Source organism: Myotis daubentonii, chromosome 3, assembly GCF_963259705.1.
Source record: "Myotis daubentonii chromosome 3, mMyoDau2.1, whole genome shotgun sequence".
Lineage (NCBI taxonomy): Eukaryota > Metazoa > Chordata > Mammalia > Chiroptera > Vespertilionidae > Myotis > Myotis daubentonii.
Window position 1 is genome coordinate 31,652,213 of NC_081842.1, and position 27,928 is coordinate 31,680,140.

At 36.4% G+C, this 27,928-nt stretch overlaps 1 protein-coding gene across 2 annotated transcripts; it reads left to right on the forward strand.

Moving 5' to 3' along the window:
* Positions 1-27,659, forward strand: SKIL (SKI like proto-oncogene). Of its 2 annotated transcripts, XM_059687014.1 has the most exons (8): positions 1-168; positions 1,791-2,198; positions 2,517-3,582; positions 17,129-17,222; positions 19,511-19,743; positions 21,893-22,134; positions 22,404-22,628; positions 23,275-27,659. In XM_059687014.1, the coding sequence occupies exons 3-8, from the start codon at positions 2,532-2,534 to the stop codon at positions 23,428-23,430; spliced, it is 2,001 nt and encodes a 666-aa protein (XP_059542997.1). In that variant the 5' UTR covers positions 1-168; positions 1,791-2,198; positions 2,517-2,531; the 3' UTR covers positions 23,431-27,659. The 2 variants fall into 2 exon arrangements, with proteins under 2 accessions (XP_059542997.1, XP_059542996.1); XM_059687013.1 differs by having other exon boundaries at positions 2-168; positions 1,791-3,582.
* The last annotated feature ends 269 nt before the right edge of the window (positions 27,660-27,928 follow it).

Sequence of the window (27,928 nt, forward strand, 5' to 3'; positions counted from 1 at the left end):
GGAGACGGCGGCGGCGGCGTCTGCGGGAAGCCGTGTGTCTCCGCAGTGACGTGGGCGGGCCGAGGGCTCGGTGACGTCAGAGGGCTGTGTGTAGCGATGTGTGTGGGGTTCGGAGCGGCGCCGGCACAGCTGAAGGGAGCGGGCGAGCGGCGGCGGCGGCGGGCACAGGTGCGGCCGGGCGCGCCGGGGAGGACGCGGCGGGAGGCAGGGGCACGCGACCCCCGGGGAGCCGGCGGCGGCGGGGGGAGCGGGGAGTCCACCCAGCTCGTCGAGCTTCCCGGGGGCATGGAGGCCGGAGTCGGGGGTCCGGATGCGCGGGTGCCGGGTGGGGTCGGGGCCGGAGGGGGCGCGGGGCCGGTGACCTCCGGCGGATCGTGCCTCGCTGCCCCCGGCGGGGGGCGTGGGCCGGGCCAGGGCGCTGCACTTGACTCGAGCCGTCGGGATCCCGGAGACTCGGGCGCCCGTCACCGCCCCCCCTCCGCACGCCGCCCGTCTGCGCTCCGCGGGGATGCCCCGGGCTCACCCCGGCCGGCCGGGCCCCGGCGGCGTGCGGAGCCCCGCGAGGATCCCGGCTCGGCGCCCCACCCGCTCGCCGACCCTTCTCCTCCCCCTGGCCCGGGGCGGGCGTCGGTACAGCCTCGGGGTGCCGGGGTGACACTCGAGAACTTCCCGAGGAGGGGGTGCGCGGGGGATTTCCGCCGCCCTCCGCGCGGCCGCCGCGCCGGGGCCGTGTTGGAAGGGCACTTGGGGTTGTCCCGAGACCGCGGGTCGGGGTTCCGAGGGGCTGCTTCCCTCCACTTCCCCTCACGCCCTGCGCACCCCGAGGCGTGCCGGGTCCCTGGGCCGCCACTCCTCCTCGGGTTTGAGATGGGTGGGTGGCTCTGCGTGGGCGGAGGGTTTCGGGGCGCCGGGGACTCCCCCAGCCGCGGTCTCGCCTCCCGCCCTCTTCCTCGGTCCTTGGTGTGCGTTGGCGGAGGTGCTCCCGCGGTGGGCGAAAGTCAGGACGTTGGCTAGTGGCCTTGGTCTCTTCCCCCTTTGCTTCTGTTTTACGGTAAATGGCTGGGAGTTTGGGAGTCAGAATTTCCTACGTCCTGGATAGCTTTTGGGTTTTCTCTCAGGCAAGAAGAATCTTTTCTTTCCCCCTTCTCCTCCATTTGCATTCTTTGTGAGGTCTGTCTGCCTTGTGCTTTTTGTCCTGGATTAGACTTGTTCAGGGATGGAGGCTCCCAGGCATGGAGGCCGTAGCTTTTTGGCTTCCATTCAGCACTTTCGCTAACCTGTTAAAGGAAAGTTAATTTTTGCCTACCATCATTCCAGGAAAATAGCGTACACTGACAAAGTGAATTAATGTATTTAAGGTTGTAACTTGGTTACGTGTGGCAGATATGTTAACTTGTATCCGATTTTTTTTTTTTGATGAAACTGGGTGTTTGTTTTATTTTTAAACAATGAGATGAAGTAATGGATTATTTTAGTTAAAATGGCATAATTGTGAAGCCTCTGGTACTGAGTTTTGGGTGAGATGATCTGTTTAAGGTTCTTCCTATTCGGAGTTGGAGTAGCCCTCTCCCCTTTGAGGGGTGGTATTTCCCTTTACCTGTTCTCCAGATTGCTGTCCTATTTAAATGAAGGTTCTTCTAGTTAAATGGTATTACAGTTATAGAAGTCACTCGGGTGTCACCTTTGGTAAAGTGAACTCAGCTTAAGATTAAGAAACTGGTTTCAAACTGACCCTTTGGCCTCTGGAGCAAATTCAAATGTAACTCTCTCCCATCCCCCTTCTCTTCCAGATTAATTAAAAGAAGAATGAATAGCAGTCCTTGAAGATAACTGGGCAATTTTTTTTTTTAATCTTTTATTGTAGACGTTCAAGTGGAGTCGGAGGCTCTTCTTACTGGTGTGAGGATTTATACAAGTCTTCAGTTTGTCAACATAGACTAACATCATTTTTAGAGAAGACATCCCCCCCCCCCCTTTTTGGTGTCTTGGTGCCAAAAATTAAATTTGGGGGCATCATTTTGACTTGTGTTTGTGTCTAGATTTTATAACACAAGTAATTTAATAAAATTTTGACTTTTTTTGCTTAAAACCAACCAAACCATTGCATTGAACCTGGAAATCTTGAGTTGAGAGAATTGGCATCTTTATTTTAATACATATATCTGAAGACTTAAAAAAAAGCAAAGGCTTTTTCAGAGGTGTGCCTCTTAAAATTCTTTATTATTGGAGACAAATTTTATAGCACTTGCAGTGAAATTATACTAGAGTATAAGCAGAATCAAAACAGTTGCAAAATCTATTGAGTAACTTGGGGAGACCTCTCTTTGGAAACTTCGTTTTTCTATGAGTTACCAATAGAAATTTTTTGTAACGTACCATATGTGAGTTACCATACGTATTGGTATACATTTTCTCCAAATAAGCAGCTAAATAACAATGCAAGTGTCAGACTTACTCATTTAATACAATAGTTTTTAGCAATGGAAAACCTACAGACAAATTTCTCCTTGGTTCAGGGCTCAAATAAAAAAATGAACGGGATGGATGATGATGGCAGCCCTCCAGTGAAAAAAATGATGACAGACATTCATGCAAATGGAGAAATGATGATAAACAAGATGCCAACCGTTAAGAAGGAACACTTGGGTGACTATGAAGCGCCAATGGAAACTGATGGAGATCATGTCAAACGAACCTGTACCTCGGTGCCTGACCCTTTACATTTAAATCCCAGCTTGAAACACACTTTGGCACAATTCCATTTAAGTAGTCAGAGCTCTCTGGGTGGACCAGCAGCATTTTCCGCTCGGTATTCCCAAGAAAGCATGTCACCTACTGTCTTTCTGCCTCTTCCGTCTCCTCAGGTTCTTCCTGGTCCACTGCTCATCCCTTCCGATAGCTCCACAGAACTCACCCAGACTATGTTGGAAGGGGAGTCTATTTCTTGTTTTCAGGTTGGAGGAGAAAAGAGACTCTGTTTGCCCCAAGTCTTAAATTCTGTTCTCCGAGAATTTTCACTTCAGCAAATAAATACAGTCTGTGACGAATTGTACATCTATTGTTCAAGATGTACCTCAGACCAACTTCATATCTTAAAGGTCCTGGGAATACTTCCATTCAATGCCCCGTCCTGTGGGCTGATCACATTAACGGACGCACAGAGACTATGTAACGCTTTATTGCGACCACGCACTTTTCCTCAAAATGGTAGCATACTTCCTGCTAAAAACTCATGGGCTCAGTTAAAGGAAACGGGCAGTGCCTTTGAAGTGGAGCATGAATGCTTGGGCAAATGTCAGGGTCTATTTGCACCCCAGTTTTATGTCCAGCCTGATGCTCCCTGTATTCAGTGCCTGGAGTGCTGTGGAATGTTTGCACCCCAGACATTTGTGATGCATTCTCACAGGTCACCTGACAAAAGGACTTGCCACTGGGGCTTTGAGTCGGCCAAATGGCATTGCTATCTTCATGTGAACCCAAAATACTTAGGGACACCTGAAGAAAAGAAACTGAAGATAGTTTTAGAAGAAATGAAGGAGAAGTTTAGCATGAGAAATGGGAAGAGAACACAATCTAAGGCAAGTTTTCTTTTTAAAAATAGTAGTTTTGAATAGCAATAATGGTTCACTTTGAGATCAAAAGTTTATATTTAAATATGTGTGTTAAGGAACTGTTTATGCTCATGCAACAACAAAAAAATCCTGATGTATGTAATATGTTTGTATCACGTATTTGAGGCTATGAAATGCTTTTCTGTGTGTGTGTTCACTTGCATTTCCAAACAACCTAGTGAGAGGAGTAAGATGATTCCCATTGAACAGGTAGAGACTGAGGCTCAGAGATGAAGTGGCTTTCCCAAGATTAGATAGCCAGGGAGTGGAGGATTTGGGGCTTTTTCCCTCCAGTCCTGACTTCTCTCTTTCACACATCCTGCTTTTTGATGACTAAATCTGTTGTTTTCCTAGGATTCAAGATAATTTACACTTTGGTGTTATCTCCATTTGCAAATGGTGTAATAGCTAGTCAAAACAGTTCTGGTGATGGGCTTGAAACAGTGTTTTTCTAAGGTACATCTAGGATTTCTGACATTGTTAATGTACTTGGATATTTAAGCTTGATCATAAATGGAAACAAATGGAAGTGAAAGATTTGTCTCAAGAATTTGTGACTCTAGTAACCAATATTCTTTTATGAAGAAAGGAATAATTTAAAAAAATTGTGACAACTAGAATACATAAAAGACTTAAGAGTAAAATGTTAATGTGAAAACCTATCAGCAAAGAGAGCTTAAACTTATTTTTCCCACTACGTTATCTGGTAGGCTAAACTAATATATTCTAAGAGTTTGAATGCCTGGGTAATAGACAAGATTTGGGTTATTAATACTCTGTTGGTCTGGTTTTAAATATATTTTTCTGCTTGATTAAAATCAATGTAATAGCTAGTGTTTAAGATGGCAGGCATTGTTCCTGAGCAGTTTTACATGTGTAATTTTAAGGTTGGCCATGTTTCACTTTAAGAATCTAGTTTTTCCACTGTTTTTATTCCTTGAAACAATCTCTGCCCTTTCTACTTTACAGAAGAAATGAATGAAGCATATTAAATATCAAGGTTATTCACAGCAACATGAGAACTTGGGCTAGAATATAAGATTTGGTGTCTGGTGCTTTATTATGGTGCAATTAAGGTTTTGAGGGAAATTTAATTGCAGTGTACTTTGAAGACAGTGATTTGCTCCTGAAGCCCCATGAAGAGAATTTTAAACTCTTAATTCAAGTTTGCTACTTGCTGCTTTCAAAGGGTCAGCACGCCTTCAAAATTCTTTGCCTGACGCTACAAGACAAGTTCATTTAAAAATGTATTTATTGATTTTAGAGAGCAAGGAAGAGGGAGAGGAAGAGAGGTTGGTTGAGACATTGATTTGTTGTTCCAGTTATTTATGCATTCATTGGTTGATTCTGGTATCTAACCTGACAGGAGGATTGAACCCAGATTCTTGGCATATGGGACAACGCTCTAACCAACTGAGCTACCCGGCCAGGGTAGATACATTCATATTGTTCAGGTGCAGTTATAACTTACTTTGAAGCAGGATTGAATTCAAGCCAGTTCTCCAATTGTTGGACTTGCTTACAGCTGCACTGCTCCATGCTAAGGCTGCTGCTTAGATAGTCTCTATATTCTCAAAATGTGGATTGCTCCTTTTGGTATTTATGATGTCTTGCTATTTAGGGGCTCTACTGTTACAGTCATAAGGTAGTGACATTATTTGCTAGATATTCTTGCTCCAATTTTTGTTGCTCTGACAGCATTTTTGGGATAAACTACTTTGTCTAATATTCCTGCTCTGTGTTTGTGAGAAAAATACCTGAGAACCATGATGAATGTTAAAAAAAACACGTCACACGATGAATTTACTTAACTGAAACTGAATGTGCTAGTGCTAGGGTTTGGTTAAAACTGAAATCATCCCTCATTTGGATGTAGCCTTTTATTGTCTCAGAAGTTAATAATTTGAATTCATTTTTTATTTTTGGAAGATGTGAGATTTTTTCCCCCCATTTTTTTGCTGTTATTATTTTTGCAGTATTTCCTACTAGTGTATTTTGGCATTGTTTCCAAGCTTATATGAATTTTAAGCTACTTAAGGGAATTTAAAATTCCAGCATTATTATAAAGCTTTTAAAAAAAGGAGCGTTATGGGGGTTCATGTGTAATACATACTTGAGTGGTTGTTTCGTTGTGCTTGCCACTTTGTATTTTAAATATTTATTCCTTAAAACTTCGTGAGGTGGTTCTTTTTGAAGGTCTGTTGAACAAGTTTTCTCAGATGAACCAGTCCCAGATGGATCACATGCTCTTGGTTGTATAACTGGTAGATGGTAGAAAAAAAGAGTTGAATGCAGGTCTTCTGACTTGAAGTCTAGTAATTTTAACTTTCCCCCCTAATTTAGTAGCAGAAACTGAATTTTGAGAAACATTAACTTAAAAAAATAATTTAGTTTTGTATAATGGTTCTTAAACTCTGTATTAACTTGTATATACTCAGCTGTTTAACTGGGAAGGAGGCAAGGAGAGAGTGGGGAACATTTTTCACTGTCTTCTGTGACAGTGAGCTGGTTGCCAAACAAACCAAATTAGATCTAGAAGAAGCTCATTTAAAAAAGTTGGCAGGCTTTTCTTTTTTTCTTTTTTAAATAAAAGAATATACCGAATATATTAACCTTATATAAAGGACTCTCTGTTTAATGTGAATACCAGTGTAATTTTATATGTTTATGTAATTTATGTAGTTTTTGTAGTCAAAGTACTATTTTTGGATTAAAAATACCCCTGAAACTCAGTAGGCAAGTTTTTGAAATGTAGCGACTGTTAAATTATTTCTAAGGATGGAAATTATATTAGTAATGATCACCAAGCTATTTGCATAGCTAATAGCTATGGTTAATTTGCATAGCTAATAGCTATATTTAGATGGGAGAAGTAAGTGGTATAAGGTCAGTGTTCTAAGTGAAGAACTGACTATATTCTATGTGGAAACTAAAACTATATTTTAAACTTACTTACTCAAGTCACCACAAGAAATATACTTGATTTTAGATCTGCCTAGGTTGCTTTGCAAAATGGCATTATAAAACTATCTCTTTTTATCATTTGACTTTTTTGTACTTTTTTGTTAGAAAAGTATTTAAAAGTGAACAAATATATGCCAGAATATTATATTCCTGATTTTTCTTTAAATCCACAGTAGGTATTATTTATTTGATCTAATTCTAATTTTGTTGAATCTCACATTTTTCTGTATGGGAAAAGGTTGTTAAGCAAATTGATAATTTGTAAATAATATTTGAAGGGTGATATTTACTTCAGATTATTTTCAAGCGTATTAGAAAAGCCCATTTGTAGTCAGTTGATAGATAATTATAGGTGATTCTTTACTGCTACAGCATGTAGCTGACAATTGGTAGATAATTATAGGTGATTCTTGACTGTTATAGCACATAGATGACAATCTTCACTAAGTTATAGATGGTGTATGTTCTGTAAGTATATATATTTGTATTTATTTTTTTTAAAATATGTTTTATTGATTTCAGAGAGGATGGAAGAGGGAGAGAGATAGGAACATCAATGGTGAGAGAGAATCATTGATCCGCTGCCTCCTGCATGTCCCCTACTGGGGATCAAGCCTGCAACCCAGGCTTGTATCATGACTGGGAATCGAATTCTGACCTGCTGGTTCATAGGTCAGTGCTTAACCACTGAACTACACCGGCCGGGCAGTAAATATATTTTTAAATTAAATTTAGATTTCTGGTGTCTAAACACGTATTAGGCAAGTGAAATAATACAGTTTTTACTTTGCTTAGGGGAAAAAAACTATGTTATCTGTGATGCAAATAGATGACCTAAAGATACCAACTTAAAAAACTTAAAAAATTTTTTTCTCTTAAAGCTTATTAAATATTTCACTATTTTTAATTTTACATTTTTCAGTTCATTCTGCAGAGGTGATTGGAATAATAATAATTGTACAGAAAATTTCTCCCCTCTGGTAAGCTACTATACTTTTGTTTAGGAAGAAAATACACTTCCTTATTTAAGAAGTAAGGAAATACACTACAGAGAATGAGCAATGATAAAGGGTAGTGTTGGGACCAAATGTGTTGTGGTAGATTTGATGATATTTTGTTTTATTAGTGGTATTCTTTGCATTTTGTTATTAGGATAAATTTTGATAAAGTTGGGGGTAAGTCAGAATCTTATGAAGTATTTGTGCTCATATGAGAGACCAATGTGAATATTTTTGTCTAACTTTCTAAAATTAATAATTATCTTCTTGACTTTAGTGGCTATCTTTTTCCTGTTTTCCCAGAATATAGTTTAGCACATAGCACATCAGAGGCACTCAGTGAAAAAAAAAATTTTTTTTTTAAACTGAATACATTTTTGAAAAACACCACCACCACAGTTTATTTTAGAATGTTTGGAATTTTCTGGAAAAATGATGTTTTAATCTTCAATGAACACATATATAATTTGAGAATAAACTGTTGAATAAACTGATCAAATGAGAGAACTCATGAGAAGTATTTTGGATGTTAAGAGTCCAGAAATGCAGGATGGTTCTTCAAACTATTATTGAATTATTTACTACTATGTATTTGGGGGTTTTTCCTTTCCCAAAACATCTTGACTTAATTTAGAGCTATATGAAGATTATTTTTAGGACATATGATAACTGAGTATTGGGTTCAAGTGTATTTCCTCTTAGTTATTTGTACACAGTAATTACACTAGTTGGATATTTGTTTACTTATTAGAATAAAATGTGCAAGAAGAAAGTGTAAAACAGTTTATGAGAGGATTATGTTATAGGAAGAATGTTTCAATGAAATCTCTAGAATGGCTTTGGGAATAGTGCCCCCTTATGGTCTGGGAAATACAGAGTCTAGGTTTATATTCATTTACCATTAAAAAATGGTAAAACATTAAAAAATGTTGATGTTTTAAAAAAGGTCTATGATTAAAAGAACTTAGAAATTTATTCTTTTGGTTTGAAAAAAATTAACTTCAAGGAAGAAAAAAAGAGGGATAGACCTGAATTAGTGTGTAGTCAGCCAATTGTGTTCTCATAGCTGTGCATACATTATAATATGCCACTGGGAGAATAAGGAAGTAATCAAGAATTGGGTTAATTTCAATCTCCATAGAATTCTGGGAATGGAAAGTGATTGTGGAGCCAGAACTCAATTTGTTCAAGTAAAGAGGTAAAACTAGTTTGGGAATAGCTTTAGTAATGGCTTGAAACCTGTATTTTGTCCACATACAGAATTTTGGTCTATTGAGGGTTCAAATACCTAAAATAATTTAAGGATATTATTAGACTACAAAAAACAAAAAGAATATATAATTAAACTATAAGTTTTTTTTGAGGTGTAGTTTGCTTTAGTCACTAAATAAAGTATTATAGTCCCATGGTAGGCAGAAAGAGGAATGATTAGGAAAGGTATACAATTAATTTAAGTCATTTTGATTTCTAGACTTAGAAGTGGGTCACAGAAATATGTACGTAAAGACTACGTGGAGGGTGCCCTAAGGCAGAAATTCATCTAGTTTCCGAATGTAGAATGTGGTAAATGCTTAATAAAAGATTGGGTAACTGAATGAAGAAAATCTTGGTAGTCCTATAAATTTACCAGTGATTTTCAAGGAGGAAAATAGGATTAGTTTTAAAGCAAAGCTAACCTTTTGTTTTTATTTGTGATAATGAATTTTGAGATTTCAAAGAGTGTTGAAAGTACATATATTTTTTTATTTTATGGGGCCAAGGAATAAAAAAAAATGTTTAAGAAAGTAAAGATCATTTGGTAAGTAATACTAGGGGTTTTATTTAATGTTAAAAATGAAGTGACAGTATTGGAATTTATTCCTTTTTCATATGTAATGCTTTGTAAGTTAGTGCAAAGCATCTATAGAACACAAATGTTGTTTATACAGGACTAGTTGTTGAAACAGTAATATTTTTGGACCAATTTTAAGATAGTTTTCTTAAAACAGTGTTTTTCAAATTGTAGTTGTCACCCATGCAGCCTTTCTCATTGGGGGTTCCCTAAGGGGAGAATTAAGTCCTGCAGAAAATGACTTGACCAGAGTGATGGTTTGTCATTTCTTTCAGGGATGGTATATCGTACCATTCTAAATGCTTTGGAGAGTAGTTAATTCATTGTGTACAATGGATTCATTGGGGCATTTGGGCTTAATTCTCTTGAGAACCCCTGTTGAGAAAGGGCCAGAAGGGTCATAAAATCAATTTAGTGGCTCATCAGTATTTATTAAAAAAACACCACATGACAGAATAAAAAATGAGCACATTGAATATAGTAAAATTAGTTAATCTACATTTTGCTATAATCAATTTACATGATTTGAAGGCCAAATAATCTGAGATCATAATTTTTTTAAAGCACATATGCTGAAGTGGGATAGCAAAACCTTAGATTTGTACAGATTGAAACTTGACAATAGATACTTCAGTGAAATATATATATGACATGGAGATTTCCGGTATTTGCAATGTTAAATGAATAGGGCACCACATAATTCCAGTACAAAAATTTATTTTTAATAGCCTGATGAACAAAATAGAAAGAGGCATGGATACATGGAACAGACTGACAGCTGTCAGGGAGGATGGAAGTGGGTGGGGGAATGGATGAAAGAAGGTAAAGAGATTAGCCAAAGAACATATATGCATTACCCATAGATACAGAGTGGTGATGGCCATAGGGAAGGGGCAGTGGGAGCTGGATGGGGGTGAAGGGGGGAAAATGGGGACATTTGTAATAGTGTTAACAATAAAAATAAAGTTAAGAATTCATTTTTAAAAGTCCCAGGAGTTAACAGGATTTTAAAAATCAGTTGTTTTTTTTTTCAAATTGTAAAGGGAGTGACATTGTACTACTGACTTCACATGGCTTTTTCCCACGAAGGTTTTAAGATAAGAGTTGCACATTGTAAGAATTTTAAGCACTGTGAACCCCACACTGGCTTTGTGAGGTAGTTGGTATGATTGATCTTCCAGTGTGCGGAACAGCAGACATTGCTGTAATTCCTGAAGATCTGTCTGATAAGTTAGTGGAGATACTTAGACATACTGTTCCAGTTTTGCATTAGGTTGATACATTGTAATAATTACAATGAAATGAGGCACAAGACTAAGCCTTACAATCTCTTAAATAGCTATTTGCTACCTTGTAATCCTATCCCTATTTCGGTTGTTGAAACACTCATTCACAGCATGCTGGAGTATTGAGGAAACTTGATCCTGTGCTGAAAGATTCCATTTCTTTCCCTAAGAGTAAGAGTTGTGGGCAGCTGTCTGGCAGAGTGTCTTTTGTGTCTTTCTGAAATCATTTATTGACCACTTGAATGTCTTACTGTCGTACACAGTAAAAAGACCCTGACAGGTTGTATTCACTTTATACCTAGAGAGTTGTTGCTTAACTGTATTCAGTCATGTGTTTAGTAAGGTTGCTAATGATTTACCAGTATGTTATGATGTGCATTTAATATACATTATATTTTATTTCTTGTGTAATCACACCATTAGAGGGATTAGTCCTTCCTATGCTTACTGTCTTATAAATACACACAATGTATAGTCTTTATCTTTTATATTTAAAAAAATATTTTTCCACATATTTTAAAAATGTAATTCTGATTAAATTTTGGGGGGATTTTGGAAATCCCACCAATATTTTGAAGCATTGTCTTGATTTCTTTAGTTCATCAATGTTTGTCATTAGACACAACAAAAAGTCATAAATATTAGCCTGTTCCTATAATTAAAAACTGGAGTGCTACCTAAAAGTTTATTATTGAAGATAAGTCTAGGAATTTTAAAAGTTTTTTTTTAGTACACATTTAAATGCTTGTATATGAATAGTCTTGACTGGGTGGAATTACTTTTGTATCTAGAAAGTGGTGGCAAAAATGCCTATTGGTTTTTTTTGTAAATGAAATCAAGTTCTTTAAATTACTTCATTGTGAGTTAGTAAGCCTTGTACTACCAAAATACAGTGGTTCTTTATTAGAAAATCTGATTGTCAAAGGGTCATGTATATATAACACAGTAAGTTGAAACTTAGAGAAACTTTCATTAAACATTCCCTAATTTTTATTTAAAATGACCTCTTCCATACATTTTGGGATTGTTTACTTTTGCTTTCATAGATATTATTGGTTGTTTTATGACTTAGAGAAAAAGAACCTTTAGAATAAAATAAATTGTCTGAAATTTTTCTTATGCGTTTCAGGTAAGGATGCCATCTGTTCATTTTATGGTAGATAATGGTGGGGAAGTTGGGTGATAAAAACATTTAAAACTGTTAGGGCTTCAAGTTAAGCTACTAAATGATCTACATCTCTCCTTTGCTAAGTAGTGTAATGTATTCTATTTTAATGTTTAAATACACAAAGGAATGAATTATTCCTATATTGAAAGGTAAGATAAACGGCAGTAGATGCTCCTCTCTTGGTATCTTAATTTTTATTGCTAATCAGTAGTAGCATTACTGCTGTGACATTTAATTATATTGTTCTTTTTTTGAAGATCTAATTTGTATGTTGAAACAAATACAGAATAGATGAAAAAATCTGGCATGACTGTGAATGTTCTGTTGTATAATATGTGCTTTTCTTAATTATTTTTAACACGCAGTTAGGATAATTTGTTATAAATGCGTTTATGGCTTATCACAGCATATTAGGGAAAATTAATTCCCAACATTTTATTATGGTTAATGTCCATTTTCCCATCATTTATATTATTTAGTTTGTAGATCTGATCTCTAAAAATACATCCCAGAGACCTTTGGCTTCTTTGGTACTTCATCGAGTAGGATATAGAATGTGAAAGGGACTATTTGTGAATTTCTTGGTAGCAGAGTAACCTTACTATAGGGCCACCCTGGAAGTTAATGAGCTACATTGTCATTCAGAATTCATTCAACAAATATTTATTGAATCCCTACTGCATGCCAGGCATGGTGCTACGTACTGAAATAGAAGAGTAAATAAGACAGTCCTTGGCCTCAAGGACTGGACCAAGCAGAGACTGGATATGAGGGATTTTGAATAGGGAGTTCAGACATTGGCTGGGGGACTGCACTAGGTGATCTTTAAGGAAGATTTTTTTTAGAACCCCTAGTTTGTGAGATTGTGTGAGAATGGGAAATCAAATAAGACAGTCTTCGAGGCTAAGAACAGAAACTAGAGAGGGATGGATGTTTAAAAATACAGGGTAGGGCAAAAGTAGGTTTATAGTTGTGAGTATACAAAAGTTTATTCTTGTATTATTTCCCATATGAACAACTGTAAACCTAGATTTGCCCCACCTTGTATATGAATGCACAAACAATTACTTAAGGTGGCATCTGAAGTGTAGAGACATCATAGAAATAAAGATAAACTGAGTTTGGGTCATGAATAAAAGTAAAATGTATACAAATCAAGCTGTAGAGTTTTGAAATGATCAAAATTGAGTTAGGTTTCAAGTCAAGATCTTTGGCTGAAAAAGTTTAGAATTTGCTTTTCTGAAGATTGGAGATTCCAGATATCCATAATAGGAAAATTTTTGAATATGTAAATCAATTTCAGTAATCTTAATTTAAAAAGTCTGGTAACAATTGATTTCTTGAGCAGTACATCCAAGATTGTTTCAAATATAAAAGTGGAACAAAGCTTCCTTTATTTTCTAAATAATGAGTTTAACAAGTGACTTCTAGAGAAAAAAATCTTTTTTTTTTTGTTTTTTTTTGTTAGTACTCACCTGAGGATATTTTTTCACTAGAGGCCCAGTACATGAAAATCGTGCACGGGTAGGGTCCCTAGCAGCTGCTGGCTGGGGCCTCCCTTCCCCCGGCTGCCTGCTGCCGCCACCGGCTGGGGCAGGGTTGGGTGGAGGGGGTGGAGAGCTGCGGGCAGTTGGCCGGCTGGCCCACTCCCAGTGAAACTCCTGGTTGAGGGGACAGTTTGCATATTAGTGGTAGGTGGCCAGGGAGGAGCCCAAGCTGGCGCGCTGCTTGCGCTCATCCCAGCCTGCTTGCGCCTGTGGCCACTGCTTAGTAGCGCTGACACGAAGTTGGGAGAGGCTCCTGCTGCAGCTGCGCTCGCCAGCCGTGAGCCTGGCTTCTAGCTGAGCGGCGCTCCCTCTGTGGTGGTCAGTGTACATCATAGTGACTGGTCGACCTGTTGTTTGGTCGTAACGGTTGCTTAGGCATATCCTATCTAATAATAGACAAACATGGTAATTGACCGTGCCTTCGCTACGCCTTCAATGGGCTAATCAGCACAATATGCAAATTAGCCGTCAACAAAGATGGCGGCTAATTTGCATACTGCAGGCAGGGCGGGCCAGTGCGAGCCGCCATCTGGGCCCCCGTGTACCGCCTAAGCCCCGCCGCCAGCTGGGACCCCCGTGAGCATCCCTGGGCAGCAGGGCTTGGTGGAGAAAATGAGACGCCTAAGCCCCGCCCCCAACTGGGACCCCAGTGAGCGTCCCTGGGCAGCGGGGCTTGGCGGAGCAAACGAGCTGCCTAAGCCCGCGGGACCCCTGTGTGCGGCCCTGGGCGGGTGGGGCTTGGCTGTGTGATTGGCCCGAGGAAGCCTTATTCTTGCAGGAATCCTCCTGCAATGGGCTTCTAGTATGTGTGTGTGTGTATATATATATATACACACACACATTTACATATATACATATACATATACAGTTTATAACTTATACATACATATATATGTATGTATAAGATATATATTTTATATCTATAAAATACATATATATGTATGTATAAGATATAAAATATAATTTAACTATGTCATGTTGACTCAAGACTTCGTAAACATCAGTTATTATATTCTGTTGTGATGAGGGTAAGGGACAATTGAGATACATTAAATTATTTGCCCTGGCCTATGATGAAGCCCTCAAATTGCATTGCTTTTTGGATAGTTTTTATGTTTGCATTATGTTGTAATTCATCTCTTTGGGCTGTCAGCTGTCACCAGGCATCTATCATTTAGTATTTCTGTTGCCAGCAGTTGATTCCCTTTCTGACTTACTAGTAGAACTAAGCTGTAGGCCAAGAAACTGTAAAGAGGTGATTGGCTTACTTTATTAATAAGCAGTATATTTTGCCTCAGATTCTGAACTTTTTTAGAATATTTGATCAGGATTGTGGGTTTTAAAAAAATTCTACTCTTATATAGAGTCTAGAGCAGCCGTGGGCAAACTACGGCCCACGGGCAGGATCCGGCCCGTTTGAAATGAATAAAACTATTGAAAAAAAGACCGTACCCTTTTATGTAATGTTTACTTTGAATTTATATTAGTTCACACAAACACTCCATCCATGCTTTTGTTCCGGCCCTCCGGTCCAGTTTAAGAACCCATTGTGGCCCTTGAGTCAAAAAGTTTGCCCACCCCTGGCCCTCAGTGAATATGTAACTCTTAAATCCTTTCAGAATAATCATTCTTTTCCCTATGATCTTATGGTCTTAGTCTTTCAAATTCCTTGCCCAGTAATTATTATTTTTTAAAAAGATTTTTAAATTGATTTTTAGAGAGAGAGGAAGGGAGATGGAGAGAGAGAAATACATGTTGATGGTGAGAGAGAAACATGGATCAGGTGCCTCCTCCGTGCCCCCCCCGCCCGCCCCCCCATCCTCCCACCTCCCTACCAGGGATCGATTCTGAAACCTGGGCATGTGCCCTGACTTGGAATCAAACCGGCAACCTTTTGATGCATGGGATGATGCCCAACCAACTGAACCATACCGGCCAGGGCTCGCCCAGTAATTCTTAACAAAAATGTTGATCTACCAATACAAATCACTGTATTTTTGTTTTTGGCTTTTAATTGGCCTTAAGTCATCTTCTAATTGGTCAGGTTGTATAATGTGTGCTCCAAAAGCTGTTTCCTTTTTGTTCTGAGCTAGTTGTATTGGGGTAGTGGGTTAATTGTCAGGCCTTTCCTTTCCTGAGTCTCTTCAATCTGCTTTGGTTTCCTCTATTAGCAGGATCTCCCTAACCAAACCATGGACAATTTATGAATTTGGTTATGCTTTAATCACAACTGCTTAGCATCTGGAGATGTTTTCATTCCTTACTTACTTTCTGGGTTCTGAACTGGAATATTAGGATGTCAGGCAAAACAGTTTCCCTAATTCTTGGTATATAGTGGCTGTTTCCTGAGTGTTGTGTTTATGCATTCTCAAATGAGGTGTCATTCTCCACATACCTTACCTAGTTGCAGAATTAACTAGGCAGGGTCAGAATATCCAGCTCTCCTTTTTGTCTCATCCTTCCTTCTGTATTTCATCCCCAGCTTCCTTCTCCCTCATTCCACTAGGTGTGTCTGTTAACCTCCTATCTTTGTTGCTCACTTGAACCAGGGCTTCTTTCAGCTCCTTTTCTTCTTCTCCGTTAGTGAGTCTTGCCCCCTTTCAAGGAACCCTTTTCCCAAAAGAGCAGGGTAATTACTGTAATATTAAATAGGGAGGGAAGACTACAAAGCAAACCGGAATAAGAGAGAAATGAGTAACACAGGTTATTCTTTTCTGTCTCAGTTTCTGGACCTCAGTTTTCTAATCTGTGAAATAGAGATAATAATATCTACTTAATGAGGTATTTGTTGGAATTAAGCAGGATGCATATGTATATGTGTGTGTATCTATGTATCTATCTCTATCTCTATCTCTATCTCTATCTCTATCTCTATCTCTATCTCTCTATCTCTATATCTCTATCTCTATCTAAGAAATGTGTGTGTGTGTGTGTGTGTGTGTATTTCTTATCAGGTAGATACACAATAAGTCATCAGTTATATTCTCCTTTTCCTTTATTGACAGATACAGTTTATGAGGAAATACGGTTTACTGATAGGTGTTGGCAGACAAAGTAATTTCACGTTTAGGTTGGCAAGGTATTTATTACTGTAGAATGTTACCTGTACACTAACAAATACTGTATGGATATGGATGGGTTATATTCTAGCTGGTTGTAGCCGTGAAGAAGAATCAGAACTTACCAATTCTGTACATTTGAAGGGTCTGTTATTTAAAATGGGTTTTAAAGTTTTAAAAATCCTCATCAAAGGATATGTTTATTGATTTTAGGGAGGGAGGGAGAGAGGTAGAAAGAGGAAGAGGGAGAGACAGAAACATTGGTTGCCTTCTGTACTCACCGTATTGGGGATGGAGCCCTTACCATAACCTTTTGGTATATGGAATGGTGCTCTAACTGAGCCACCCAGCCAGGGCTAAAATGGATTTTTAAAATAGATGTTGTAAGTATGAAATTGGATGAAACCACTTCTGGTAATCCCTGTTAACATGCACACTGAAACTGTTTGCAGTGGGATAGATCATGTAGCAGCCTCTGAGTTTCAGGTGACCAGGCATGGTACTTTAAGGAAAGATTGCTTTATTAGAAGATGACTGTTAATGTAACTCTTCTTTCGCAAGGTTCTCCAGAGACACGCTATGACCCTGTCAAGTTGACACTTTAAAATTTTAACCATCACACCTTCTTTCAATAATCTTCTCTTCTACATTTTTCTACAGATAGATACACCATCAGGAATGGAATTACCGTCGTGGTATCCTATTATAAAGCAGGAAAGTGATCATGTTTCTCAGACACATTCATTTTTACACCCTAGGTGAGTGAGTATTGTTTCATTAATCCTTCCTTCCTCCCTTCTGTCCTCCTCCCTTACTCCCTCCCTTCATTACTCCCTCCCTCTATATGTCAGATACTACTCTAGACTCTGGGAATTCATGATATAGCTTTAGGCTTTCTTGTTAATCAATGAAATGAATTGTAAATTGTGTTGAACATTTATATTAACCTTTAAAAATTTTTTACTTATTTATTTTAGTGAGAGAGCGGAAGAGAAAGAGAAAGAGAGAAACATTGATGTGTTATTCCACTTTTTATGCATTCATTGGTTGCTTCTTGCATGTGCCCTGACTGGAGATCGAACCTGCAACCTTGACGTATCAGGATGATATTCTAACCGAGTTACCCAGCTAGGTCCAAAATAACCTTTCTTGGGTTTCTGTGTTTTTTCTAGAAATAGGTCTTTTCATTTTTGTCTTTAAGTAAAAACAAAAATTTTCTTTTAATTTCCTTACCTCTTTCTTCAAGAGGTAAATCACTCTTCAAAAGTTTGGTGTGTAACTTAGATTTTTAAAAAGACATCTTTTTGAAACTTAGATGGTTTCATAGTAACTGCACCCCTCAAAGTAAAGTTTTCATATTTTCAATAAGAATGCTCCTTATTTATTCAGTCCTAAAGTTTTATCTGCTACTATAAATATATACTAGTATTCTCCACAAGCATGGTGATGAAGGATCTTAGTCTTACTTTCATTTGCACAATTCTTACTGCGTTTGAAATCTGTGGGTAGTATTAAACCTGTCAGTCTTCTTAGCAGAATGTTAAATTTCCATCCTCAGAATTAATGTAATTGGTAAAAAAAGAACAAAATAGATGTGTCCTATACAATGAGATGTAAGAAATTATTTAGAATTTAGAGCAAGCATGTCAGACTTGCGGCCAGCGGGCTGCATGCGGTCCACAACGAATATTTCTGCAGCCCCGCCAAAATAACAACATGTAAGAAGTGTTTTAATAAAAATCCCATAACTAAATTTTTACAATATACATACTTATTAACGAACTACAACGTTCACTATGACTGATTATTATAATTGCGTTGCATTCATTTCCCTTACGCGCTTCACGCGCAGGCGCACCATTTCTCTCCACGAAGACTAGCAGTGAATATTTTAGCAGCTGATTGCCGTGTCATTAGTCTTGTACTGACTGACTTGTTTGGTGTGTGCAACAGAAAATATTTCGCTTTTGGAGAACAAGAAAAATAGGTTTATTTGAGTTACTCTTATTAATTTGTGCAGTTATTCAGTGTCTGGTAAGTTAATGTTCAAGCAAAAATACTAATTTTTATTAAAATGTCCTATTTATGTTAACAATTACTCATTTCGGCCCTTTGTATTAAGCATGTCTCTATCTAAATAAACCTACGTTTCTATGAAAATTGAAGCTTTTGTTTCTTTGTGGCCTACATAAACGTAAACCTTGTTTATTTGGCCCGTGATGCCTTTGAGTTTGACATGCTTGGTTTAGAGAATAAAGTATTATGTCAGTTAAATGGTTGCATCTTTTGGCTAAAGGTCATAAAGATTGTAGTTAATAATATGATACTTAAATATCTAGCTCATCTCTATTCCATGAATCTCTCAGATAATGTACTGAACAATTTTATATGAACTTTGAGCAAAATTGGTAGATATCCCTTTGATCTTAGTTTTGCATAATTTACTGTTACTGTTTTATCAAATACATAGGAAGTACAAAAGTATTTTAGAAGATTGGTCTGTTGGGTTTGATACATTCAGAATGCCTGTTCTCTCTCTGCGCTGTTTAAGATGGAAGGGCCCTGGGAGCTCCCCATTGGTCTGAAGTGTAGGGCTGAATCAGCCTCACCATAGCAAAGAACAAGGATTTGTTGCTTTAGAGGAGTGATGGGCAAGAAAACAGTCCTCCAAAGTAGCATCTGGTGCTTTCTTTCTGAATAAACCTTATCTGCTTGGGGTTGTAAATAGCTCTGTTAAAGTGCTTCATGCTTTTAGTTCTCAGGTGGTTTTGAGGGAAGGAGAAGAAACTGATTTTCTTTCCTAGTGAGTATCCTTTTAGTGCTTAGAAATTATTTTTTGCAAAATAACAAAAATCTCTCCATGATTTTGCTTTTACTGCCTAAAATACTGACTTTTTCAAGAATTCTTTTCTGTGACCCTTATTTTCTTAGTTGTTATGTTGTCTGTTTTGGTGGGAAAAAATTGTTTAACCATAGAAATAGATGTAACACATTTTGCTTTTTACCTAAATGTAATGTGTCTTATTACGCCTTTCTTTGTTTTCAGCTACTACTTATACATGTGTGATAAAGTGGTTGCCCCAAATGTGTCACTCACTTCTGCTGTATCCCAGTCTAAAGAGGTCACAAAGACAGAGGCAGGAAAATCCATACCAAGACAGCCAGAGAAGCCTTACAGTAGTGGAAGACATCAAAAAACAGTGTCTTATCCAGAAGTCTCACTGGAGGAACAGGAGAAAATGGATTTAAAAACAAGTAGAGAATTACGTAGACATTTAGGTAAGTATTTCTATATTTAAATTCAGTATTAAAAAAGTGTTAGGTATTTGATTTTTCAAAGAGGATTTCTGTTTAAGGGACTTTTTCAGATATTTGAGGTTTTTATTGTAAAAAATGTTGAGTGACTTCTTAGAACATCAATTGCTGTACTTTTCTAGAATGGTGATAGCTATAGCGGCTAATGAGATAGATATATAGGTTACACAGCTTCATGCTTGCAAGTGACTTTTGTCTGATTATTTTTCCCCCTTCCTGCCTTTTTGCTGTCAAATTTCTTCAAAAGGTCCTTATTTTTCTTTTTAATTTTCTGTGAACTGAGAAACCATTTAACTTATAATGCCAAGAAGTATATGTAAGTGTATTTAGGTATAGGACTCAGGGAAACTTAGTCATGGAATAAGGAAGGATTGAAAACTTGTAGCTGTGGGAGCCAGGCAGATGGCACAAATGCAGAATGTTGGCTGGACATCTAAAAAAAAGCTGCCTAGTTACAGTGCCTTTTATAACACTGGACCAAACAAGATATGTTCACTCAAATGCTGCCTCGTTACCCTCCATGTAACAGCAGAGCTTTGCTTATAGCTTAGGGAAATGTGACAGTTATTTCAGCTTTGTGGGAGCCGTTCAAGAATCTGTAGTCATTTAACTTTTCATACATAATTGAGATTCTTTTTTTTGGGGGGGGGGGGCGGTCTGTACTTTAATTTTGAGAATTTTAAAACTTAGGCTCTTTTGGATTTAAATATGGTACATAATTACTAGTGTACCATTATGCTCTATTTGCATTATATTTTATTTCCCAAATTAGTGAATTCTAGTGATTGTTAAAAAGTTATTGAGATATAATTCATTTACCTTAAATATACACTTTTAACATGTACAGTTCAGTGGCTTTTTAGTAAATTCACAAAGTTGTGCAATGATCACAACTATTTAAATTTGAACATTTTCATCACCCCAAAAGAAACTATAATCCATTGGCAGTTAACTCTCCATTCTCCCCTGTCAACCACTAATCTGTTTCCTATCTTTATGGATTTGCCTATCCTGGACATTTCATATAAAAAGGATGATACAACATGAGGCCTTTTGTTGTCTGGCTTCTTTTACCATCTTGATTTCCATAGCTCTGAAATAAGCTTTGAAATTGGTAATTGTGAATTCTTACTTTGTTACTCTTTTTTAAGATATTTTGGTTATTTTGGATTCCTTGCATTTCCACATGAATTTTAGAATCAGCTTGTTCATTTCCACTGGGATTTTGATAAGTATTGCATTGAAAAAGTAGATTAATTTGTTATTACCAGCTATCTTAGTCTGTTTGGGCTGCTATAATAAAAATACCATAGGCTGGGTAGCTTATTCCACAAACATTTATTTTTCATGGCTCTAGAACAGCCGTGGGCAAACTACAGCCCGCGGGCCGGATCCAGCCCGTTTGAAATGAATAAAACTAAAAAAAAAAAAGACCGTATCCTTTTATGTAATGATGTTTACTTTGAATTTATATTAGTTTACACAAACACTCCATCCATGCTTTTGTTCCGGCCCTCCGGTCCAGTTTAAGAACCCATTGTGGCCCTCGAGTCAAAACGTTTGCCCACCCCTGCTCTAGAGGCTGGAAGGTTTACAGTCAGCAGATTTGGTGCCTGGCAAGGCCCTACTTTCTGGTTCACAGATAGCCATCTTCTCATTGGGTTCTCACATGGTGGAAAGGATGGGAGAGCTCTCTGGAGACTCATGATGGCGTAAATCCTGTCATGTGGCTCTCCCCTTATGACCTTATAATTACCTCCAAAGGCCCCATCTCCTAATACATTACATCCGGGGTTAGGATTTCAATATGAATGCTGGGATAGCGGGGTGGAGGTCACTAACATTCAGTTCATGACACCATCTTAACAAATTAATTCTTCCAATCCATGACCATGGGATGCTTTCCTATTTGTTTAGGTCTTTAATTTCAATGTTTTGTCATTTCCGTTTTTCAATTCTTGTACTACTACTTTTGTTGAAGCTATTCCTAGGTATTTTATTTTTTATTTCATTTGTAAATGGGTTTTTTTTTTCTTAATTTCATTTATGGATTGTCCTACTGACTTAGCAGAGTGATATTCATACTTTGTTACTTTATTTTTGCCCCTTAAAGATCCATCAATCTCAAATAACTCTGTAAGTAAAAAGAAACCTGAGTCTACCACTTGTAACATAATCAGAGACACAAGCAAGGCGGGAATTGACCATGATGCAGCAGCTTCATCTCCACTTCTTGTCAAAGATGTCATTTGTGAAGATGATAAAGGAAAGATTATGGAAGAAGTAATGAGAACTTATGTAAAACAACAGGAAAAATTGAACTCAATTTTGCAGAAGAAGCAACAACTTGAGATGGTAAAATTGTTACCTAACTAATAGCCCTAATGAAGATACGTTTGCATATTCTTAAAAATAGTCAAGATGAGATGCTGCAAATTTAAGATTATTTTGTATTTTAATATACTTTTAAATTTTTAGAGAAAAGCTTTTCAAGATAATTACCTCTACATAGAATTGATATGACAGCTGAATTTTAGATGTTTTATGTAGTATTTTTCCTTGAGTTGAAATTTTTAGCATGATGGTAATAAGTACAAATTGTAATGTGATTTTGTATATTACAGGAAGTTGAAATGTTGAGTAGTTCAAAAGCAATGAAGGAACTCACTGAAGAACAGCAGAATTTACAGAAAGAGCTTGAATCTTTGCAGAATGAGCATGCTCAAAGAATGGAAGAATTTTATGTTGAACAGAAAGACTTAGAGAAAAAATTAGAGCAGGTAATGAAGCAAAAATGTACCTGTGACTCAAATTTAGAAAAAGACAACGAGGCTGAATATGCAGCACAGGTAAGAATTACTCAGTTTGTATAATGTTGCCCTTTTAATGTGGAAATTGAAGCTGTTACCTTCTCTGTTAAATAAATTATTTTTTGGCAAGCTCATTGGGATTTCAAAACTTAAAATTCTGTTCAAAAACACAACTTTATGCGATATCATTCAAAATGATTTTTTTTTACCTTGATTTATTTCTTGAAATTTTTATTGGGTTTCTGTAGTATAGTTGCCAAAATTGATAATTTCTAGCTATCTGAATATCAAGTGTTACATTGTTTTAAAATATTGGCTTTCAAATAAAAAAATTAACAGACATGAACTGTTGACCACTATGTTCAAAAGCACGGGAGCAAAACTGAATAGTAGCTCACTTCTTAGGGAAGATGAACAAATAATACTTGACATGGGCAGGCTGCGATGATGAAAGGTATGCTAAAGTGTAGGGCATAATGAAAGTACGCTAGGTGTTCAGTCCTCCTTACCCTTGGTTTTTCCCTCAAGTAATGTCAGAGCAATAGTATTAGCTAATCAAGGTTTGTATATGCATGAAATTGTTTATTTTGTAGAGAGTAATTTGAAGGGCAATCTTTGCCATGATGTGAGGATTAAGTGGAAACACAGAACAGTGAAAACTGACACAGTCTTTTAAATCACACAGCTGGCAGAACTAAGACAGAGATTGGACCATGCCGAGGCTGATAGGCAAGAGCTCCAAGATGAACTCAGACAGGAACGGGAGGCAAGACAGAAGTTAGAGATGATGATAAAAGAGCTAAAGCTGCAAATTTTGAAATCAAAGACTGCTAAAGTATAGAAACCTTTAAAGAGATTCATCTGTGTGTTCCTGACAGAGTTTATTTTTGTTTGTTTGCTTTGGTAATTGAATTCTGAACTGCTTATTTGCATGAAGATAACTAGGCATTCTATCCATTTGTAGATCAGAGAAAGTGGAGAGATTATATATTAGTACATAAATTTTTACATTTCCAAATGAATGAAAATGTATGTTTCTTTGTACTTTTTTTCCCAAACAGCTCGGTAACAATACTCTGTGGTTTCAACTATTAGATAATCTGCCTATATTTCTAATGCAAATTTAACAGTTGTATACTTTTTAAAAGCTGCATTGTGTGATGAAAAATAGTTGTGAATTTTTGTGATCCATATTTCAGACTCAATTTTAGATACAATGGTGGTTGTCATATTTCAAATATATGGAGATATTCAAGGGGTTGAATCTCCTTTTTTCATTATTACAATCTCCTTTCGAAGTTGATATGCTGTACTCATTATTATATACAAAATTTGCTTTTATTTTGTTCTTATTATGGAATGAATTTTCTTCATTTCTCTTCTTAATGTCTCCTGAGAGACATTTTGTCAAAAGAAAAATTTCATTTATGAGGTTATAGCACACCCCATGGGCATAATGGGGATGGATAATATGCTCTGTTATAATCCTGCTGCTAAACGCAAGAAACAGTTGTAATTTTTTTTTTTTGCTTTAAATATGGTTATATTTAGATTTTTTTTTTTTTAATGCAGCAACTTCAGGAGAGGGAATAAAATGTAAAAATTTCTGAACTTTGTTAAATGTTTATGTTGTTAAATAGTGGTGTTGAAATGTTACTGTTCTTGAGAAAAACTGATACCATTGATTTCTATACAGTCCATAATCTTCCTGTACAGTTTTTATATGTAGTTATGGGGCTTACTGAAATTTATATAATGGATTTGTTTTCCTTACTGCCTTTGTTTTCCTTTAAGTTGTAAAATATTAAATGTCTTAAAGGTTATTTTGGACTTTTGTATGTTTAAATGTTAAGTCTTATCAAAATTTGCACAAATGGACCATTTCAATTACTACTTAATATCAAAGTCAGGAATTTACAGTCAACTGATAGAGTGTGTGATAGATTAATATAGGAAAGTTTAGTTACCTGCTAAAGGATTTTTAGATAATTTTTAGGAAATAGGAATCTTATAGTTTAGGAGAGGAGCAACACCTGCACTTTTTTTTTCCCTTTTTGCACAGAAAAGTGTCATTTTTTTAATGGCAAAGTTCATATTAATTAATTCTTGGCTTAAGAGATATTAGGTGAAATTTTTAGTATGCATTTTTTTAAGGAAGTTTCCTGAAGCTACTATTAATTGACATTATTAGCCCATGAATTTTATGTTTCTCATGTTCTTGCCTAAGGTACTGAATGAAATTACTTGAGCTAAATCTATTTTTAAAATAAATTAGCTAGGGTTATGTACTATTCCCAGCATAGATGATAGGTACTCTAATGGTATAGAACTTCAAAAATCAGTAGGTTATCATTTAACCAGTTATTTTCATATTTTACTTAATGGTACTAATGTATCCTAAAAGGATTTTACAATTCTCAAAGTATAGTTTTTTCACTAGTGTGAACTAAATGTGTATTTTCAATTTACCATTTAAATTTTGCTGTATTAATCCTGCAATTTAATTTGTTGATTTTTGGAATCTCCTCCAGGAGGAACAGATGTTAAAAAATGATATACGAGAACAATGTTAAAAATGACATGCCCTCCTAATACTTTTTGTTTAAATTGGAGAAAGAAAAATCACAGAGACATTCTACGATACAGTTTCATTTTAGTTGTGAGTTAGTGTCACAGCTAAGCTTTTTGGGTGACTTAACTTAAGCTCTTATAATTTTCTTTTATTCTAATCACTCAAAATCTTTCTACTCATGCTACTTAGTAAATGATAAGCTTGCTTAAGTTTCAACCCAAAACTTCTAAATTGCTTAATCTTTGAAATATGTTACTTTAAAATCCTAAATAGTGCTTAAATACCTTTAAATTATCATAAACTCTTAATTTAGAATTGAGTGAAATATTTTTTTCTGGTCCCTCAGATAATAAAAACTTGTCACATGTATAGTCTTCATTTTCCCCAAGATACATTGATGTTGCCATAGGTTTCTGTCTAACTTTCTTGAATATAGTTTTTTAGTCAATTGTAAATGTACCTATTCTGGTGAAAAGTAATTTTAAGTTAAACTGTACCCCATAGCTTGAAAATACAGAGATTTTGTAATACTTTAAAAGTGGCCTCTGCTAAATTACCTTACCCATATAAACTTACTCTGTTCTTTGCATGCTCATTTTGTGTGTTGATTGCTATCTTCAAGTTTGTTTTGGTGTTGTTTTTGCGTGCTAATTCATTAGGCAAGCAGATTTTCCCTCAGATTTTATAATACTCTATTTAGGAAAAATACAAAAATTATTACTTTAAAAAGCTGCATTAAAGGAACAGCCTATCAAAAGTGCTAAAGCATCTTTAGAAGGAAGGGAACAATATTAGCTTACTGGGTGGTAGGTGATGTTTAATTTGGGTGATGATAGTTTCTGTACTCTATGAGGAAAAGGTACCAAATTTATAACGGTAGTAAATGTAAAATCTGCTGTCACTGAGGAAGCTCAAAACCACCCTAATTTCACAAATTCACTTGTAAACACTATGAAAGGATTTGACTGACAACGTAAGTTTGGCTTGTGCTTTATTTTTGTAAAGCATATTCTTTTGCTTGAATTTCTGTGTTCATGAGAATTAGGATGTTTCATGCTTCTTGAACTAATTTTATAGCATATTTAATATATTACCAGTTGGAATATAAATCATTTGTACATATTGAATTAAAAACCAATTACTAAAGTAGGTGAAATAGACTGAGTACAATATTTGCAGATTATTCATTTATTTGAAGTCATGACAGAACAACCAATTTATTTGCACATCTGTGGCCTCTGAGGGAAAGTAAAATGATAAATGAGTAACATGCTTAAGGTAGTTCCCTAAAATTAATTGTAAAGCTGGTGTTGAAGGTTTTTGATCAGCTCTAAAATTTTCTTCTCAATGAAAAGACTTTGTTGTGATTGTTTAGGGAACAATCTTTATTTTTATTTGGTTTTATGCATTTAATCTGCACAACAGGACATTAAAAAATAATATAATGAAAAGCTGTGCTCAGACTATACATCTATTTCTGTGCTTGGAACTAGTTAATAGTTTTTAATTGAAGCTGTCAGCAATAAGGGACACATTACTGATGTATTATATATTGTGGGATTGAATAAGCAGCTTAATTTTTTTCTAGTATAGAATACTTGTGCATTTCTGTTGGGAAAATTTATATAGGTATTCTATATTGCATCTTGTTTAAAAGGACAGTCTTTTTGTTTTGTTTGTAAAATCTTTCCATTTTAAATGGCTTTAAACTACATAATGCAATTGGGGCCTGTTTTTAAAATAATATAATTAAATGTCTTACATAGTGCTACTGTTTTTGAATTAGAAAGTGATCAAATATAATAACAAATTTAAAAGTTAAGCCCAGAAAACAAAAGTGTATTAAATTAGTTGAATGTAAAATTTACAAGATTTTCTTCAATATAGATACCTCAACTTGAAAATAAAGCACAGCATACTTAAAGTAGTTCTAGTAGAAATGTCCTACCTAAATTACTAAATCTAGGACACCTTTTGGGGGATTATAGTTTGGGAGAAATAAAATATACTTGTTTTTAACCATCCTGTTAGAAGTATTTCTTTATCCTGATAATATTAAGCCAACACTGTAGTCTTAAATTATTTCTGAATTTTAAATCTGTGAAGGCAGTAAATGAAATACCTGTTCTGCAACTGTTGTAACAAATTGATGACTACATTAACCATAATTCAATATAAAATTTTGCCAATGATGTACAGTTTTATGGTTAAAATTGCTGTGGTTGGTTGTATTACATGACACAAAACTGTCCTCTACCTCACGTGAAATAGATATTTTATATGGTTTTACTATAAAACAAGACTCATCTATTTGGTCACTTAGTTTACAAATTTTGAATTATATTTATTGAAACATGACATACTGTGCTCTTAGCTTATACATACCTCAATTGTATTTTGTGCTGTTTTCCATTTTCATGCCTTGTAAATAACTTGTATAGATTGTGGATTAAATTCCAAATAAAAATTTTTAATGCCAATAAAATTGTTTCAAGCCATTTTAGTATCCTATGCAAGCCTATCCCTTAAAAATTGACATTTTCTTTCCTTTTTTTTTTTTACTTTAAAGTCTATTATTCATTACACACTAAGTGACTGAGTTAAGAAACCTTTTAAAAAATATATAAATATAAAGCACATGAACATACTAGCTTTTGGTGATTATCCTCTTTCATGATGCTTGGACTCCTGCTTTAATGATTTCCCCATATCCTTTACCCCTACTTCTGGTATTAGTTACCTATTCCTGTATAACAGAATTTAGCAG

Coding starts and splice junctions, on each gene's coding strand:
- SKIL (XM_059687013.1), top strand. CDS start 2,481: ATGGAAAACCTACAGACAAATTTCTCCTTGGTTCAGGGCTCAAATAAA. Junction 22,135..22,403: donor AGAAGCAACAACTTGAGATG/GTAAAATTGTTA, acceptor TGTATATTACAG/GAAGTTGAAATGTTGAGTAG. Junction 22,629..23,274: donor AGGCTGAATATGCAGCACAG/GTAAGAATTACT, acceptor TAAATCACACAG/CTGGCAGAACTAAGACAGAG.